The following is an 18,899-nucleotide window of genomic DNA, read 5'->3' on the forward strand; positions in this document are numbered from 1 at the left end:
TTCAACAACAACAATAATAAACCTCTTCCGCTTATTGGACAAATTCATTTATTTATTCATTATAAAAGCTTATCTTAAATTAAATGCTCACGTATTAAAATATCACATGATAACATAATGACGTTGACTCTTGTTTGCTATGCTTACCAATATTAAATTTATGTTTCAAAATAATTTTATATCTTATAAATAAACACACTTCCTTTATGAAACAATAATTTAAATTGAATATAGTTCTTCTGCTTTTTTTAATTTTTAATTTTAAATATAATTATTATCAATGTTCCCATCTGTTTGTTTAATTTATTGATATAATTTTTTAAAATAAAAATATTTTAAAATTTTAAATCACATTATAATAAATTAATTTTAATAATATTAATCATTACCTTTTATTTTAAAATAAAAATTAAATTTTATCATAAAAAATAGAGGTAGTTAAAAGCATATTTTAATCTCAGATTTTTTTTGTTATAATAAAAAATATTTGTATTCATTTTATGATCTAAAATCAATCATTTTGGTATTTAAATTCCACTAAAAAAATTCCGCTCCGCCTCGGATTTATTATATTGTAGTTATGGAATCCATCTGACATTAAGGCACGGGGCCTCCCGACTATAGTCATTTGTCTTCTTCAGCTACAATTGTTTATACACTGAGGGACCACGTCACTAATTCTAAAGCTGAGACGCACAAAAACCACCGTATCAGGCGCGTGTGTCAAGCACTCTTCCTAGACTCAAATAAGCCTGTAAAAATATCTAAAAATAAACACCGTTGGGACCAAGACGTGTTGCTAAAAGATGATAAAAGCGGAACCATGTGGGTGCCCATCCCGTGACCCAACAAATATCAAAGCCATCTTGATTCTAGCCACGACACCACCCTTTTTCCTTACTGTACATTTCCTCCAATTATATTTAGCCTTTTGTATTTATATATTACAGTTCTTCTTCTCCATTTCTACCACAAACATCTTCATTTCAAGTAAAATAAAAACCCAAACTTTTTCTTTAGTTTAGAGGGGAATTGGCACAGAAAGGTTAAGCTATGATGCTAAGATGGAGGGTAACAGTACCAATATTGTTGCCCCTTTCGTTGTGAAAACTTATCAGATGGTGAATGATCCGATGACTAACACTGTGATCACTTGGGGTAAAGCTAATAACAGTTTCATAGTGATAGACCATTTAGTTTTCACTCAGAGGATTTTGCCTGTTTACTTCAAGCATAGCAATTTCTCTAGCTTCGTTCGTCAGCTTAATACTTATGTAAGTAGTATATTTCAATTGAATCTGATATCTCTATTTATCTGTATATATACACTAATATACGTATATTGTTTAGGGTTTCAAAAAGGTGGATCCAGATAAGTGGGAGTTTGCAAATGAATGGTTTCTCAGAGGGAAAATGCATTTGTTGAAGAACATAGTGAGGAGAAAACATAATAAAAATCTAAACAGGCAAGTGAAAGCTGAGGGTTTAAACGAGGAGGAGGAGGAGGAAGAAGAAGATATAGTGATGGAAATAGCGAAGCTAAAAGAGGAACAAAAGTCGTTGGAAGAAGAGATAAAAGGCATGAATAAGCGTTTAGAAGCCACCGAGAGACGGCCGCAACAAATGATGGCGTTTCTTTACAAAGTCGTCGAAGACCCTGATCTCCTTCCACGTATGCTGCTCGAAAAGGAACATAAAAAACAGCTTAACCCCAACAAGAAGCGACGGTTGATGACGGTGATGCCATCATCTGCATAGTCATCCTCTTCGAGCCTGGCGGTTTCAAGTAATTCAGTAAAATCTGAAGAGGAAGACGAATGTCATGCAGGAACAATTTCGTCACTAGAAACTGGATACGGTATAGGCAACAACAATTTTCGTTACTCGAGTTATCAATCGTCGCCATCGCCTGAGGATTCTAAAGAGTTATTGGGGCATAATAACAATCAGTTTGTGGGGCAATTCATGAATTACGGCTGCGCCACAGTAACAAGGCAATTACCTTCGGTTATTGTGGCTCCGTCTGTGATTGTAAATGGCTTGACGGTGTCGTCGTCAGTGACGAGTAGTAAAGCAGGGTATGGTGATAGGAATGAACAAGTGGGTTATTTTGGAGAATTAGTGGCGGAAGAGATGGAGGCGCGTCCACCACTGCCTTATCCATTTTCGCTATTAGAGGGTGGCTTTTAGGTTTTTTTTTTTTAGATTGTTAATAAAGGAGCTTATATGTAATTAAATGGTTAGAAGTTTAACTTGACTTCATTATGAAAGGTATTTGCAGATTATGAATATTAATATTTTCGAAGTTTGTAGTTTGAGAGATTATACTCAATATTTATTAAGAATGTTTTGTATTTTTTATATATCAATAAATTAATAAATACTTTAAAATTTTGATTAAAAAATTATAGTTATTATCATGAGACATTTTTGCTATTTAAGATTTAGAAAAAAACATTTGCAAATAATAAATGTTATATGTAATAAAATTTAATATTGGTTGATTTCTTTTACTAATATAAAACTAATCGAAAGGGGCTCCAATAATAAAGGAATGTTCATTCACCTCAATCAGTCAGCTGGTTGTTATAGGTTGGGCTACCCAACAAACAGCATGTCACCTCACCTCGTCTAATAGTCCAACTTTTCTTTCAAAATAACATATGCACCGAAGCCGTTTCAACACCATGTGACTGTTATATCTTTCTGCTCAACTACGCAACAAATAAGTGTGTGCTTGTTTGTTTTCAGTTAATTTCTGTAAGCCATAATTATATGGATTTAGTTTTATTATTATTTGATTAAAATTTGTTCTTCTATTTTCTTTCAATTGCTTTATTTTAGTTCTAAGCTTAACGGATTTTGTTGCTACCGTTAAATAATGACATATTGTTAGTTCCACCTGTATTGGCCACATCACCAACATATTCTAACTGGTGGTCAGAGATGAATTTAAGGGTTGGCAATGCCATGTCAATATTTAAATTCTAAATAATTTTCTTTTTAGGTCTTTTTACATTTTTAAATTTTTTATTTTGATATTATGATTATTCATAAAAAATGATAAGTTTGTGCTACCAAGTTTTTAAAACTTTTTATAATTTAATTTCTTTTATAGAATTTATAATTTAGTAACAATTTTAGTTTAATCTGGTAAACTAATATAAGGTAGTATCTAAATATTAATTAGGTAAAAAATAAACTTCAATAATTATAATATTTAATACAAATCGAGCATTTAACTTATTTTGTTTTTTTCTAAATTTTGATGGTCAAGATTATTTCAAATTAAAAAAAAACATTATTAAAAAAACGGGACGCTTTCAACATGTATATTTTATATAAATATCTTGGTCCCCTATCAACATTTCTAACTTCGCTCCTATAACAACCCGTTTTCAGTGAAATCAGAAAAGTGGTTTCGGGACCATAAATTCGAGCTCGTAAGAAAAAATATTTTAAAATCATTTTTTGGTCTACTGTATGATAGGAATATCGTATAAAAATTTCATTAAGAAAATTTTACTAATTACATGATTAATTAATAAAAGGATCAAATTGCACGAAATGCAAAAGTTGAAATATAGTAGCTAAAATCATCAAATAGCTATGGAATTCAAAGTTTGATGATTCATCCATGGAAAATTAATTAAAGAAAAGGACTAAACTGGAAAGTAAAAATAATAAAAGATAATAATTAATTAAGTAACGAAAATATCATCTTTTTCTATGAAAACCCTAGCTAAGAGAAGAGAACTCAAGCAAGTTTATTTGGTTTAATTGGGTAAGTATTCTTGTCCCGTTTTTAATGATTTTTATGTTTCCGATATTGTAATAGCTTAATTTAGCTATCTCAAGGATTAATTTGTAAAGTTATCAAAGTACTAGGATTTTTCCATGGATGGATATGCATGAATTATGAAAATTTATGGTAAAAAATGAAAGATTGCAACTTTTGTAAAGTGAATTTGGATGAAATTGTGGTTTAAGGACTAAATTGTAAAGATGTAAAATTTACGGAAAAATTCTAAATTTTATGAAATTCATGGGCTGCAAATATTACATGTAAAAAATTGGTTAGGCTTGGAATAAGGATTAAATTGCATGAATTTCATTTTTCGAGCCTAGGGACGAAAGCGTCATTAATTAAAAGTATAGGGGCAAAATGATAATTTTGCCTAAGATGTGAATTGAATTAAATTGAATAGGAATTGTATTAAATTGAGCTAAATTTACTCGTATAGATCTGGATAGATCAAATAATGAGCTAGATCGAGGTAAAGAAAAAGTAATGGATTAGTAGCATACAAGTTCATGAACATTGTTGAGGTAAATTCGTGTAACTAAATTGAGAATTTATATGTGTTAATTGAATTGTATGTATGTGATTGTATCATTGCCATGTACACGAAATGGATTACATATATGTGACAAAGCCCGATAAATATTAAGTCCTATTTGAATAGATGAAATTTGATTGGATGGTTCTGCATATGTTGCAGACACACCATATCTCAAAAGAGCGTCCCATTATTAGCCCCCTCGAGCTTCCCGTTATATGATTATTGCGAGCTTCCCGATAATAGCAAACTTATTTTTTGGTATAATGACATGTATAGGTTAAATTGACCAAATGATGGCATAATAATATTTGGTTGAAACTAGTCGTTGGTATGGCTTGTGTTTGGTATATTTTGAGATGTAAATATATGGCCTAAACATGTTTAATGTGTGTGTGTGTTTGAAATGGTTGAATGATATAAGTAAGAGTTGCATGAATTGGTAAAATATATTTATATGGCCAATTAGGTAAGATTGAATACTTGGAAATATGGGATGTTATGACATGTATTGAGCTTGAAGTTGACTTGAATTGAAGGTCTTATTATGACTTGTAATGGTACAAAATTGGTTGGTTAGGTTGATGCCAAGTTGGGTGAGAAATATGGCTTTGGAAATGGCCTATTTTGTCTACACGGGCAGAGACACGGGCGTGTGTCTCAACCGTGTGTGACACACGGTCATGCACACGGGTGTATGGTTTGGCCGTGTGTCCCCTGCATCTTAAAAATTGAGAAACAGAATGCTCAGAATTGTTCACACGGGCAGAGACATGGGCGAGTGTCTTAGCTGTGTGTGGCACACAGCCTAGCACATGGGCGTGTGGCTTGGCCGTGTAACCCAAGTTAGTAAGCAACCTAAATTGGACACGGGCTAGGACACAACTGTGTTCCCTATTTCGAATACCCACACGGGCGTGCGTCCCTTGCACCTAGGAAAAAATTGAAATTTTGCTAAAAAATTCTCTAAGTTCCCAGTTTAGTCTCGACTTGCTTTGAATGCATATTTTGGGCCTCGATGGCCCATTTAAGGGACAATATGATTGATTTCGGATATGAATAATAAAATATATGAATTAACTGTATTTCATCTGTAAACTCCAATAATGCTCTGTAACCCTATTCTGACGACAGATATGGGTTAGGGGTGTTACAACTCTAACTAGTGGTGTTAGAATCTATTAACCTTGAAAGGTTAAAATAATAATAGAGGAACTAAATTCATACAAAAATGAATAGTACAATTATATTTAAGATATATTGTTTTTACATTGTATAAATTATAAAATTCTGATAATTTTGTGAAATAGTTTGTAACACCCCTACTCCCTATCCGTCGCCGGAACAGGGTCATGGAGCATTACCGGAGTTTACAGATCAATTACAGAAAAATTCATATTCGAAATAATTCATATTGTCCCTTAAATGGGCCATCGAGGCCCAAAATATGCATTTAGATCAAATCGGGATTAAACAGAAAACTCAGAGAATTTTTCGCAAAATTTTAAAAATTTTCTTAGGTGCAGGGACACATGCCTATATGGCTAGGCCGTGTGGCTCACACGGCCAAGTGACATGCGCATGTCTTAGGTCGTGTGGGCATTCGATGTAAGGCACATGGCTATGTCCCAGCCCGTGTAACTCTTTGACTTGCGTCATACGGTCATCCACACGAATGTGTGTTAGGCCGTGTGGACAATTTAATTTTCGAAAATTAGGTGCAGGGGTCACACAACCAAGTCACACACCCATGTGCTAGGCCGTGTGTCACACACGACCAAGTCACACACCCATGTCTCTGCTCGTGTGAAAATATCCGGGCATTCTGTTTCTCAATTTTAAGGATGTAGGGGACACACGGCCAAACCACACGCCCGTGCGCATGACCGCGTGTCTACCCATGTGGATGAAAATAGGTCATTTTCAAGGCCACATTTCTCATCTAAATTTTCCTTCAACCTACGACACTTGAATACATTCGCCAACCAATTCAAGACATTAAAACCAAGCCCAAAATCATTCTTATGCATGATATATCAGCACATGTATTTTAAGTATTCAAATTTATCTATTTGTATAATCATATAAGTTTATCAAAATTCAATCTATCATACCAAGCACATATATATTACAATGATATAACCTCCTACATATACATCAAACATACCATAACTAGCCATTCCAATAGCTAGTTACAACCAACTATATATATGCCATTATTGGCCAACTTAATTTATACATGTCATTAAACCAAAATAAGTTTACTATTTATACCAAAACGAGCTGGAGGATAGTGTGATGTTGCTCTGACCACGTCCAACCTTCACGAAGCTTCCAAGTACTATAAAACAGAGAAAAGAAAATCGAGTAAGCATTTAATGCTTAGTAAGTTTGTATAACAGGAATTTAACTTACCAATCATATTCATTTAAAATAAGCATACATAGCACACCTAAATCAATGTATTCAATAACCTAAACACGCATACATCTTTATCAAACAAGTTAGTATTGTAATTCATATAGATACCAAGAAATATAGATGAGCACATCAATATTCTATTTCCACGTACATACATTTATCACTTTTAGTTTCCAATGAACATGTACATATCACATTTTTGTATATCAAGTATTTCTCATAGTCACTCATCTTGAATTCATATCATCTCATACCGAAACATTACCCATTAAATCATTTTAAAATATCGATGGATACATGGGTAGTACACACGAAGTATACAATATAGTAAATCCGTCAACTCATATTCGTGAGTGCTTATAAAAGCACATAAATGGGAAGCTTATTCGAGATAAGCAGGAAGCTCATAAGATCTGTATTCGAGAAGCTTGTACGAGCCTATAACGGGTACCTCTGAAAAGCCATTAATCGGGGAGCTCGGGATAGCCATATCGGGAAGCTTCGGAGAAACATTAATCAGGAAGCTCACAGAAAGCCTTTACTCAGAAAGCTCAAAAGAGATAAGGTATGCCCACAACACATGTAAGATCACAGCCTATCGGGATGCTCCGAAGAGCTATAGTAGGAAGCTCGAAAGAACCATTTAACAGGAAGCTCATGAGAGCTAATAACGGGATGCTCTTTTGAGCTATGGTGTGTCCGCAACATATGCAAGACCACAACCAATACGGGAGCACAGCCCTATATCCAATTGATTTTCATGTATTCAAACGAGATTTAATATTTACTGGCATTATCAGATTTTATGATTAATTTTATAGACATTCCAGTTTCACAATTCAACATTCATAAATACAACATTTAATTCAATTATGTAATATACAAAATATAGTTACACGAACTTACATCGACACTTGCTTGTGTACAAAAATATACTAATTCGATACTTTTTGTTTTCCTCGATCCAATTTCGTACTAGGTCTATCCAAATCTATATGAGTAAATTTAACAACAATTTAATACATTTCATATTCAATTTAATTTAATTTACATCCTAGGAAAAATTACCATTTTGCCCTTATACTTTTTAATTAATTCTAATTTCGTCCCTAAACTTGGAAGATGAAATTCATGATATTTAATCTTCATTCCAAGCCTAAAAGTTTCATACATAATAATAGCAATCTCATGAATTCCATAAAATTCTTAATTTTCCATGAATTCAACATCTTTTTAATTTAACCCATAAATCATGTTTTCTTCAAAATTCTTTAATAAACACTTTTAAATAACCATTAACACTTCAAATTCATCATCTAATAACTGAAATCATATAAAATCATCAATGATAACTCCCAAAATTTTCAATAAAATCAAAAACCAAGGTAAAGGTTACTTGGACCTAATTGTAACAATCACAAAAACATAAATTTTTCAAGAAACGGGTGAGGATTTGACTTACATGAAGCAAAAATTGAAAAACCAGCTCAATCCCTCTTCAATGTCTGTTTTTAGAACTGAAAATGATGATGATTTCTCTAGAATTCTTTAATTTCTCATTTATTTCATTAAATTTAGTTCACACCATTTTGTCATCTTTTTAAGGCTTATGCCGCCCCAACCATATGCTTTTGGCATATTTATGCCTTAAATCCGTCCTTATTTATTGGTTAAGCTATTTAATCACCATTTCTTTAAATTAACAAGTTTTGCACCTTTTTCAATTTAGTTCTTTTTAACAAATTAGACGTGTAATCTATAAAATTTCTTAACGAAATTTTTATATGACATTCCTATCATACCATATACTATAAAATAATATTAAAATAAATTTTTTTCTAATATCGAATTTGTGGTCTTGAAGCTACTATTCCGATTTTCCTAAAAACAGGTTGTTTTCATGGTAATTCTAATAAGTTAGCTTTAGATGGCTTGAAAAATCACAAAGTCTTATGTTGTTTGAGACTAAAATGTAATAAAAAAGATTTTTAAGACAAAAGGATGTTGTTGAAGGCCTTGATAGCGTAAATGTATTGTTTTTTTAGTTGAAATTAAGGTATTTATTGCCGGTGGAATGATTAATTTTCTCACCACGGGTGCTTTTTGAAGAGCTATACAATTGAATAATGGTTGAACATAAAATGTGTTCCACTCTCATGGATAAAATCATGATAGAATCGAAAAAAATTATATAAAACTTAATAAATCAAGATTGTCATGTGAGATCATCGAGATAAAACAAAACGAGATGCAGAAGCGTACTTGAATCCATCAAATATCTTGAAAATTTTGAGTCTTGTGGTTTGATATTCCAAATTAATAACACAAGTAATTTAGAAAAGGTGACTCTTCCTTTCCTAAAGATAGGTTGTTAGAAAACTTACGTAGATATAATTTGGGAATCATGATTCTAATATATAATTTTTGCAACTTAACCTGAATTTTTCATCAGCCATCATAAATTAGAAATTAGTTACTACACTTATAATTTGTACTAACTTTTTATGATAGTAAAAATTAAGGTATGATTTTCTTATTATATATATGTGATGTCCGTATTATTTAACAGATTGAGCTCTCAACATTATAATTAAGAAATGAAATGCACAACCATTACATTACATCTCATGCTTGATAAATGTATATATACATTGAAGATTATACTACCCACAATTTAATGTCGATATTTTTTTTGGTGATAAAAAAGGAGTACATAAACTAAAAACAGAAACCTAAATCATCCTCCCTAACGGGGAGTTCTCATACACATATAGATTATAAGATCTGAGATGCGCTAGTTTAGACATTCTATCAGCATCCTTATTATCTTCACTGGGGATATGGCGAATGTTGGATGTTCAAAATGTAACAACTAGTGAATTCCTCTACATAATAGCTTTAGCTGCCTCAAGATTATCAGTCTCAACAAGAATACTACCAAAGCCACGATCTTGTAAAAGAATCAAGCCATCTAAGATGCCCCACAATTCAGCATCGAAAATGAAACAATTTTTCAAAAATCTATTAAATCCCAAAATCCTCACCTTCACAGTTTTTCGCTATACCCCTTGTCGTTGCAGAACCACCTTCAAATTTATTAGATCAATCTGTATTCAAGCATGCCCAATTACCATCCAATGTGGACGTGATGACTTAATTTGTGACCTAACCGATGATTCCTTGTTGAGGGAGATATATTGTTTTGCCCAACTGACAGATGTCTTGATGAATTCATTAGCATTCCAAGTAGTCCCTTGAAAAATGAAAAAGATACGTTTCTTCCAAATGTACCACGCAATAATCCCGAATAAGCTTTTCCAATTTACATCTCTCACATGCCAATCCTAATAACCCTGTAAATTAAGCACAATCCAATCCTGCAAACTACGCGAATAGTCCCAGATATTCCTTGCAGCAGTATAATCCCTAACAGCATGGAGAACATCATCTATTTTCACTCTTCCAATATTTCATTGTGTATTTGTACCTTTTGTATTCTTAACAATTTGAAACATTAACAAACAACCAATAGGTCGCGTGGATCGTAATGTGTCGTTTATGTTTTCTTTAAGGATTTTTTTATGTGTGTGTTTTAAATGTTGCTATATATTTCAAACATTAATTTCTTTATTTCATAACATTTGATTTAAAACACGACTTAAAAATATCGAAAATTTTAACACTTCTTTTATCTCATGCATTTCTATCTCGCCGACCTTTTTTAGCGCGTGACTGTCAACACCGCAAAATTACAAAATGATACTATAACTCGCAACTTTGAATACAACTGTGCCTCTTTGATGCATAGAAAGACATCTCAAAGGAATAAACTAAAACATAAAAGCATAAAGGTTGAAATCTGCATTAGCTTGTTATATTTTTCATAAATTTATAATTTAATTTTTATATTTTTATTTTTAAAATTTTACTTTTAATTTTTAAAATTTTAAAATTTAAGTTGTTTTATTAATACTATAAAAATTATTTTATTAATTTTAAGTTCATTACAACGTTATTTTATAATTGTATTACTATTAATTAAATATTTTTTATTTCAAAATATAACATCAACAAATTTAATAATATTAATAGTTACACTTAAAATTTAGAATATCAAAAAATTAAATATTAAATATTAAATATTAAAATTATGAAGAGTATAAAATTTATATCATATTTTAATCATACAAAATATGCAATATCTGTTTTCATAAGTAGTAGGTCCAGAGATTTTCTGCAGTCCATGCCCCCCCCCCCAGCTGTCCCTGAGACTGAGACTGTCATATTATTTCTTCCAGAGCGTTGAAATTTCCGGTTTCCTCCATTATCACGGGGTCCATGTGAATGCCATTGGTTAATTAATATAGTATTATGAATGCATAAATTTAAATTATTAATAAATTAAGAATATCATTTTGATAATAATAATAATATAAAGAAGAATCGTTAAACGAACGAATAACGTGAGGGCTGGATCATGTGGGACCCAATTTTTGTTGGGCTTTCCGGAGAAGGAATGTGGGCCCTACTACTTGTCAATAATGGAAAGGTCGTTGGTCTGATTGGCTGCTTAAATCTTTTTTTCCTTTATTTTAATGAAATAAAAAAGTAGAGTATTTATAATTTAATAATTGATATTTTTATTCCTAATTATTGAATAAGTTATATTTAAGAGAATACACAGTATTAAATAATTTTTAAATTAGTTTAATGATACTCGTTATTAAAGCTAAAATTAATAATAAGTTTTGGTGATTAGTAATTTAAAAGTATATCATTTCTTTAGGAATTTTATTAAAAATATAATGCACATATATCTTTATAATTTTTTATATACATATAACAATTTCATTTCCTCCAAAAGAACAAATGTTTGCTACCATTTTTACAAAAATACTACTAACAGCAATTACAAACCAAACTAATCCCTATATTGATCAGAGGGGTTAACTACAACTACCACACTTCTGGTTTGGAATAATTCCACTAGACACCCCCAAATTATACTATATTTAAAATTCATCACTAAACTTTTAATTTAACATCAATGATTAAAAAAATATAATTAGAATATTTTAAAATTTGTAAACCAATTTAAAATGAAAATAATAATTTGAGAATAATTTAAATAGTTAATACCACTTGGATCATAACATTAAAATTTAATATGTTGTTTAAACTTATCTTGTAATTAATGTTATCACATCACCTTAAAGCATGGGATCAACAGTCAGGACTTATCACGTATTATTCATAGGATTTGATGTGTGATTTAAACTTCATTCACCACAATGTTTAAAAAAGTTTGTCAATTAAACCAAAACAGAAATGATAGACATATTTAGTTGCTCAAATTTTGGGGAAGACGATCTAATTTCAACCAATTCCAACAAATAGGAAATCTGTTTGGGTGAGGGAGAGGGGGGCAGGGTTCAATTGAAGTCAAATCAGCAAGCCACCCTACTCAAAGAACTACATAACAGGCGACTAAGATAGGTCCGTGGCACATTGAGAACAAATCTTTCATTCTTCGTAAATGGGAGCCTGGGCTTCATTCGTTATAATTATGAGAAAAATCTATGTATTTATCTCTCTCTATATATATAACTAGAGATTGTACACAAGTAATGGGTTGAGTTTATGTTGCCATTAATGTTGGTTTAGCATTTACACAAGCAATTGAAAATCTCATTCCTGGTGATTAGTAACGCAAAATAAAATATTGAAATGCTGCTCATGAATTTGCGACCCAAAGTAGATTCTTGGCCGGTAATCTGATCTGGGTTTGTATAAAATTTCGTATCGTGTATGTAATCAATGGTTTTCATCATTATCCTTTAAAGCCCATCTAAAATCTCAATTTCACCCTAAAGCAGCCAAACCCAAAAATACTGACTATTCCTTCCTTTTGGTCATTAAAACAGCACTGCCTTTTAGCTACAAATCTTAATCCAAAAAACTTCCTAAATCCTCAACAGCATTGACATCTTTGGTTAGAGTTTAATATTTCTAATGTGCAGGATCCATATGTATGGCAAGCACAGAGCATACTCTATTAAAACTCATTGGTAACTCATAATTTGAACTTATCCTAGAAGGAAATCTAGAGAGAAAGTAGGAGAATTTAAAAAGCCATAGATAACAAACACACTAATATTTTTTTATTGAATTTATCTTGATATCTTACAAGAGGAGATAACTTCTTCTTCTATAGACGAAGAGGCTTACACACAAACAAACCTACAGTACAAATATTTTACATCAAAAAATAGTACAAGACATTTTTATTGAAAGGATCTGGATGAAAATCTTCATCCTTATCTTCATATTGTGACTGAGAATCTTAAATCCTTATCCTGTCAAGATTGATTTGGCTGCAGTACCAAGGATAATATTGTGACCATTCTGTTGGATTTGGAATAATCTCATAATAAATGACCTTTAGAATTTCTTCATGATAAGGTTTATGCTGAATTTGCCAAGTATCCCATGGAACAGTGACATCTAGAGGAGGCCATATTTCAAATGGAATGACCTTGTTGAGTTGGCAAAGGAATTTCTGAATCTCTTTATAATGAGTATTAAAATTTCAAATATCATCAGAGAAAACTTTGTGAATCCAAGCGATAGGAAAAGATCCTAGTTGGATTGATCTTCCACATTGCATGAAATATTGAGGCTTGTAGAAAATAATTACCATATAACACTGATTTTTCATGATAAGACTGATCTATCATGTTTAACCATTGCGTTCAGAGATGAAACCAGCTCATAAAAATAAAGAAATTCTGATGTTCAGGTTCAATGTTTCCTCTAATAGCTTTTATCAGATAATAATGAAGATCAAGAACAAAGAACTGAATGGCAATATGGTAGAGATGAGTGATATACCATAAAAACCATTTTAATTTATCTGGTTGTTCAACAAACTCAAACTTGATTGGATGTATGAATGGATATTCTGGATGTATACCCCAAGATTTAATAATAAGTCCCCCAAAATTTTTAAAAACTTGAATTTGATATTCAAACATCATTTCCTTGGCCTTTTGGTGAAAGGTTTTTTGATGAACAAGGTTCATTACTTCTGGTAGGAATTCTAGATTAAGGTTAGGGGTAATTGAATAAGAAGTGGATAAGGTTGAAGATGATGAGGATGGTCTATACATCATTATAGGCTTAGGCCAAGTAACAGCTCAATTTTGACCCTAATCGGAATAGTGGTTTCAAGACCACAAATCCGAGTCTATAAAAAAATATAAAATAAAAAATATTTTAATATTATTTTGTGAGTTTATGATGTGTGAATTTACATGTGTAAAAGTTTCATGAAATAATTTTATTGTTTGTGTGCTTAATTTGAGAAAATGGCTTAATCGCGTAAAATAAAAATTTGATGGTTAAATATGAAAGTGCCTAATTTTTGTTTTCTTTATAATTTGGAGGTTTTATGTTGTAATTTAGCCAATAGTAAATGTAGTGGACGGCATGATGGTTTATATATATATAGTTTTTATATATATTAAATGTAAAAGTAAAATAATAATATTATAATATAATGCTAATAAAATAAAACATAAAATAAATGAATCATGCATTATTTTCATCCATAGCCGAAACATCAAAAGAAAAAGTAAGAAAAGAAGAAAGCTAGGTTCAGCCATTTTTTCCTTTGATTTAGGTATGTGTTTTGTTCGGTTTTTGATAATTTTTACGTTTTTGAGATCGTTGCTTTGAATACTTCAAAACCCATGTCTTAATTTTGTGAATTGTTGATGATTTGGAAATGTGCCATTGATGAATGTTTGAGTTTCATGATGTTAGTTGATGAAATATGAAATATAAGTGTTAGATTAACATGTTTTGTGTTTAAATTTTTGGTGAATTTGAGTAATTAGGGCTAAATTGAGAAAATAAAATTTTCAAGGACTATAATGTGAAATAAATAAAATGCATGAGCTTGTATAGACACTAGGAATATTCGGCCCTTAAGGAGTGTAGTCAAAATTTGTGTATTTTGTGTTTTGAGCAAAAAAGATTAAATTGTAAAAAGTGTGAAATGTTAGGGGAAAATTGTAATTTTCCCACTTATATGTTCTTAGACTAAATTGAATGAAAATATGTTTAAATGAGATTTATTTGAATATGCTTAGATCAAGAAACCAAGAAATCGGATTTAGATCGAGGGAAATCAAAAGTGGTTGAGTAGCCGATCTATTAGTCGACGACATCCGAGGTAAGTTATTAAGCATATATTTAATTGTATCGTTTTAAAATCAGCTTAGTATCTAAGTAAATATGCTGAATTGAATGGTATATATATACATGTAATGATAAAATTATTGAAATAAGATGTATTGAGTTGTTGACTTTCGACACTAAGTGTGCGAATTTAATTGTAAAGCGCTAAATGTGCGAGTTTAATTGTAAAGCACTAAGGGTGGTAGTTTAATGGCAAAGCACTAAGTGTGCGAGTTTGATTATTAAGCACTAAGTGTGCGAACTTATTAAATATTTTCGAATAACTATGAGTATTGAGTATTTGTCTTATTGAGAAATCATGATTATTAAAATGAGTAAATACTTGGAATTCTTGAGTAATAACCATTATGGTTGTATTTAAGGTTAAGCTTTGTAGATATTAAACCTATGTGGTGATTATATTTGGAATCATATATATATAATATGATTCTTTATATTACATGATGAGGAAATGCATAATGTATACGGTCTTGTGTTTAAATTTGAAGAAATGTTTATGGTTGTGTAATTATATTGATTTTAGTTAAATCATAGTAGTAAGTGAATAATTATCTTATGATATGGTAAGCTAAAGGTAAGATGATTTAGTAGTATGAATTGGTTGAATATTATTTGAGATGTCGGTTTAAATAGTAGAGTTTATTTGCTTATAACTTACTAAGCTAAATTAGCTTACAATGTGTTGGATAATTGTTTTGATGTATAGATTTTGGTGATCGCTACGTGTTCGGAGATCGTCAGCTAAGTTCGTCACACTATCGATAATTTCTTTTGGTATTTTGCTAAATTGTTCTCAAATATGTGGCATGTATAGCATAGTTAAAATATTGATTTTGGAACCAATGTGTATATGTATTTAAATGCCATGCGAAAATGGCTTATCTCTTTTGGTTTGAATTCGATATTAATGCATATGCTTTAATGGTCCAAAATGTGGTATATGTTCATGTAATTTTTATGCTTAAATGCTGTCCAAATTGTTGTATATATGCTGTCCAATTTTTATGCTAAAATGCTGCTAAATTTGATGTATATATGCTGCCCAAATTATTGTATACATGCTGTCCAATTTTTGGTGTGAAAATGCTGTCTAGTTTGGTATATGAATGCTGTTCAAATTGATGTAAAAAGGCTGTCCAAACAAGGTAGATTACCTATGTTGTAATATGTAGTATAGTTAGTAAATTGAAATGAAATATGTGTTCAAATAAATGTTTAGGTATATGCTTGATTTATGATATATAATCATATATGTTTGGAAATGTTTTAAGAATTGGAATGATATTAAATTTTGATTAGGTAAATGATAATAATATGGTTGAATTTTTGAAACATGGTTAGTATATGAAATTTGATTAATGATGCATGTTGATTTTAATTGGTTATGTGATTATATATATATGGAATGAAATTTTGCAGTTGAGTTGGTATAATTTATGAAAAAAAAATTTTCTGAGTTGGGTTTTTGACCAGTAATGCCTCGTAACTCAAATCCAGCGACGGACACGGGTCGGGGTGTTACAGGCCAATTGGATGAGGTTCTTTTGAAAGCAAAGATTTCAGTCTTGGGCCTGGAAAGAAAGTCAGCAAGAATGTTGTTCTTTCCTTTGATGTGTTTAGTGTCAAAAGAGAATTTGGAAAATCATTCAGCCCACCTAAGGAGCTGAGAGTGTGAGACTGTCTTTTGCTTAAATTTAAGCATTTGTGGGAAAAAAGACATATCCATTTCAATAAGAAAATGATATCCTGCAAGATGAAATTTAAACTTTGAGATACCTTTCTTCACTGCCAAGATTTCTTTAAAGGTGGAATGGTAATGAATTTCAGCTTTAGAGAATCTTCCACTTTTAAATCCACAAAGGTGTCATTTTCCTTGCTTTTTTTCAAATACCGGAGAGGATATAGGACGGGATTCAAGAACAAATAACTTGTAGCAAGTATGCTATGCCAAAAATACTGACCATTCCTTCCTTTTGGTCATTAAAACATGTACTGCCTTTTAGCTACAAATCCTTAATCCAAGAAACTTCCTAAATCCTCAACAACATTGACATCTTTGGTCAGAGTTTAATGTTTCTAATGTGCAGGATCCATATGTATGGCAAGCATAGAGCATACTCTATTAAAACTTATTGGTAACTCATAATTTGAACTTATCCTAGAAGGAAATCCAAAGAGAAAGTAGGAGAATTTAGAAAGCCATAGATAGCAAACACACTAATATTTTTTTATTGAATTTATCCCGATATCTTACAAGAGGAGATAGCTTCTTCTTATATAGATGAAGAGACTTACACACAAACAAACCTACAGTACAAATATTTTACATCAAGAGAACAGTAGAGGACATGTTTATTGAAAGCATAGAATTTAGAAAGTGTGATTCAATTTCCCAATAAAATCTAATTACATTATCAACATCTAAAAACAAAGAGGCATATTTTAGTTTTTTTCCCAACAATTTTCCATTCCTTTTTGCAACATGTTGGGCCACAAACACACTAACATTTTCCCTTTACTTTTCATTGTTTTATGTAACAGAAAAAAAATGTTGATTTATTTTTTGGGTTTAAAAAAATCATATACGTTTTATTTTAATCTTTAATTTATACTCCCATTTTCCCACCCATACATTCACTTTTAATTCCTTTGTTAGCTTTTCCAAAGCCACCTATTTCAATCATTTATGGAACCACCCTCCCACCCAGGACTGCATCTAACATTTCCATTGGTTTTTTTTCCTTTCAGTAATGGGACTTTAATCTTCTTTGGGACATCCATTGTCTCCCAACAATTAAAAAGATTCATTTTGCTTTATTTAGGTAAGTCTAAGAATCTAATTTGCACATAATCTTAACCAAATAATTAATTAAACATTACTAAGTAATGTGTAATATTTTAATATTTTTTAAATAATGAAACAAATTTTGGAGTTTAATTAATGTAATGAATAAAAGGTTTTGACGCAACAATATTGATTAATATGTAAACCTAAGACATGAACCAAAATCCAATTCCAAGTATGCATAAGTTTTTATCCGTGTTATGAATAACCAAAACATTGCTTTATTAATTAATTTAACTTTGGATGCGTCATTGTTGACGTTAAGCACCATACGTATAGGCAACTTATTAAGCGCCAAGCCATTAAGCCAACCCCTTTGTAAAGGATGTTAAGAAAACGACGTTATTGTCGCATAATTAGAAAGGTACCCACGAGTGTCGATTAAAATAAGATTAAAAGCTAAATCACCTTATTCATTGAGCTTCATCTCAAGGGTCCCCCATTTCGATTCTGTCGTCTTTATTTGATTTTTTTCCAAATGATTAAATCACAATTATTCCTTCACCCCCTCAATTGATATCAACAACGGAGTAAAAGTGCGTTGATTAGTGTCACCTCCTCCGTTGGGTTAATCGGTTTTGCTGCTGTAATTCGGGATTGTAATGGCCGATTGGTTCGAGGGCTGTCAGGCTTTAAAAGGGCATGGTTGAAAGCTCTTCGCTTGGATAAATATGTGATCATACAATCCGATTGTTTGTCTGTTAATAATGCTTTTTCTCCTCCGTTATTTAATGTTTCGGAGTTTGGGAATTTTCAGAAAGATCAGTTACAATATATATCCTTTGTTTGGACTTGTTGGGATGCAAACAAAGCCGCTCATTGGTTTGGGTGGCCTTAATACACACAAGCCCTTTTAAGTGGGATATTAATTTTGTCACGGTCATTCTTCTCAATCTTATGTGCTTAGTTAATAATCATGATTGATCGAGTGTATGGACTGAGTCTACTAACTCGAGTTTAACAGTCCTCTCTTTGTGTGTTAGTTGTGATGGATGGTTCTGTTTTCCTCCAAATAAAGTGTATTGGTTAAA

General features: G+C 31.3%; 1 protein-coding gene and 1 long non-coding RNA gene across 2 annotated transcripts; both read left to right on the plus strand.

The window, feature by feature from the left end:
* The first annotated feature begins 798 nt into the window (after window positions 1–798).
* LOC107907218 (heat stress transcription factor C-1) lies at window positions 799–2,320 on the plus strand. The gene is made up of 2 exons (XM_041093088.1): window positions 799–1,274; window positions 1,351–2,320. The coding sequence occupies exons 1-2, from the start codon at window positions 1,065–1,067 to the stop codon at window positions 1,756–1,758; spliced, it is 618 nt and encodes a 205-aa protein (XP_040949022.1). The 5' UTR covers window positions 799–1,064; the 3' UTR covers window positions 1,759–2,320.
* Window positions 2,321–14,914: 12,594 nt separating this feature from the next.
* Window positions 14,915–15,955, plus strand: LOC121217487 (uncharacterized). The gene is made up of 2 exons (XR_005913571.1): window positions 14,915–14,997; window positions 15,730–15,955. It is a non-coding gene; the product is annotated as an uncharacterized lncRNA (long non-coding RNA).
* The last annotated feature ends 2,944 nt before the right edge of the window (window positions 15,956–18,899 follow it).

The sequence above is a fragment of the Gossypium hirsutum genome, chromosome D05, assembly GCF_007990345.1.
Source record: "Gossypium hirsutum isolate 1008001.06 chromosome D05, Gossypium_hirsutum_v2.1, whole genome shotgun sequence".
NCBI classification, from domain to species: domain Eukaryota; kingdom Viridiplantae; phylum Streptophyta; class Magnoliopsida; order Malvales; family Malvaceae; genus Gossypium; species Gossypium hirsutum.

Excerpts from the sequence above, each read along its gene's own strand:
- LOC107907218 (XM_041093088.1), top strand. The coding sequence starts at position 1,065 with ATGGAGGGTAACAGTACCAATATTGTTGCCCCTTTCGTTGTGAAAACT. Across the intron at positions 1,275-1,350 it reads TTCGTCAGCTTAATACTTAT|GGTTTCAAAAAGGTGGATCC; the intron begins GTAAGTAGTATA and ends TATATTGTTTAG.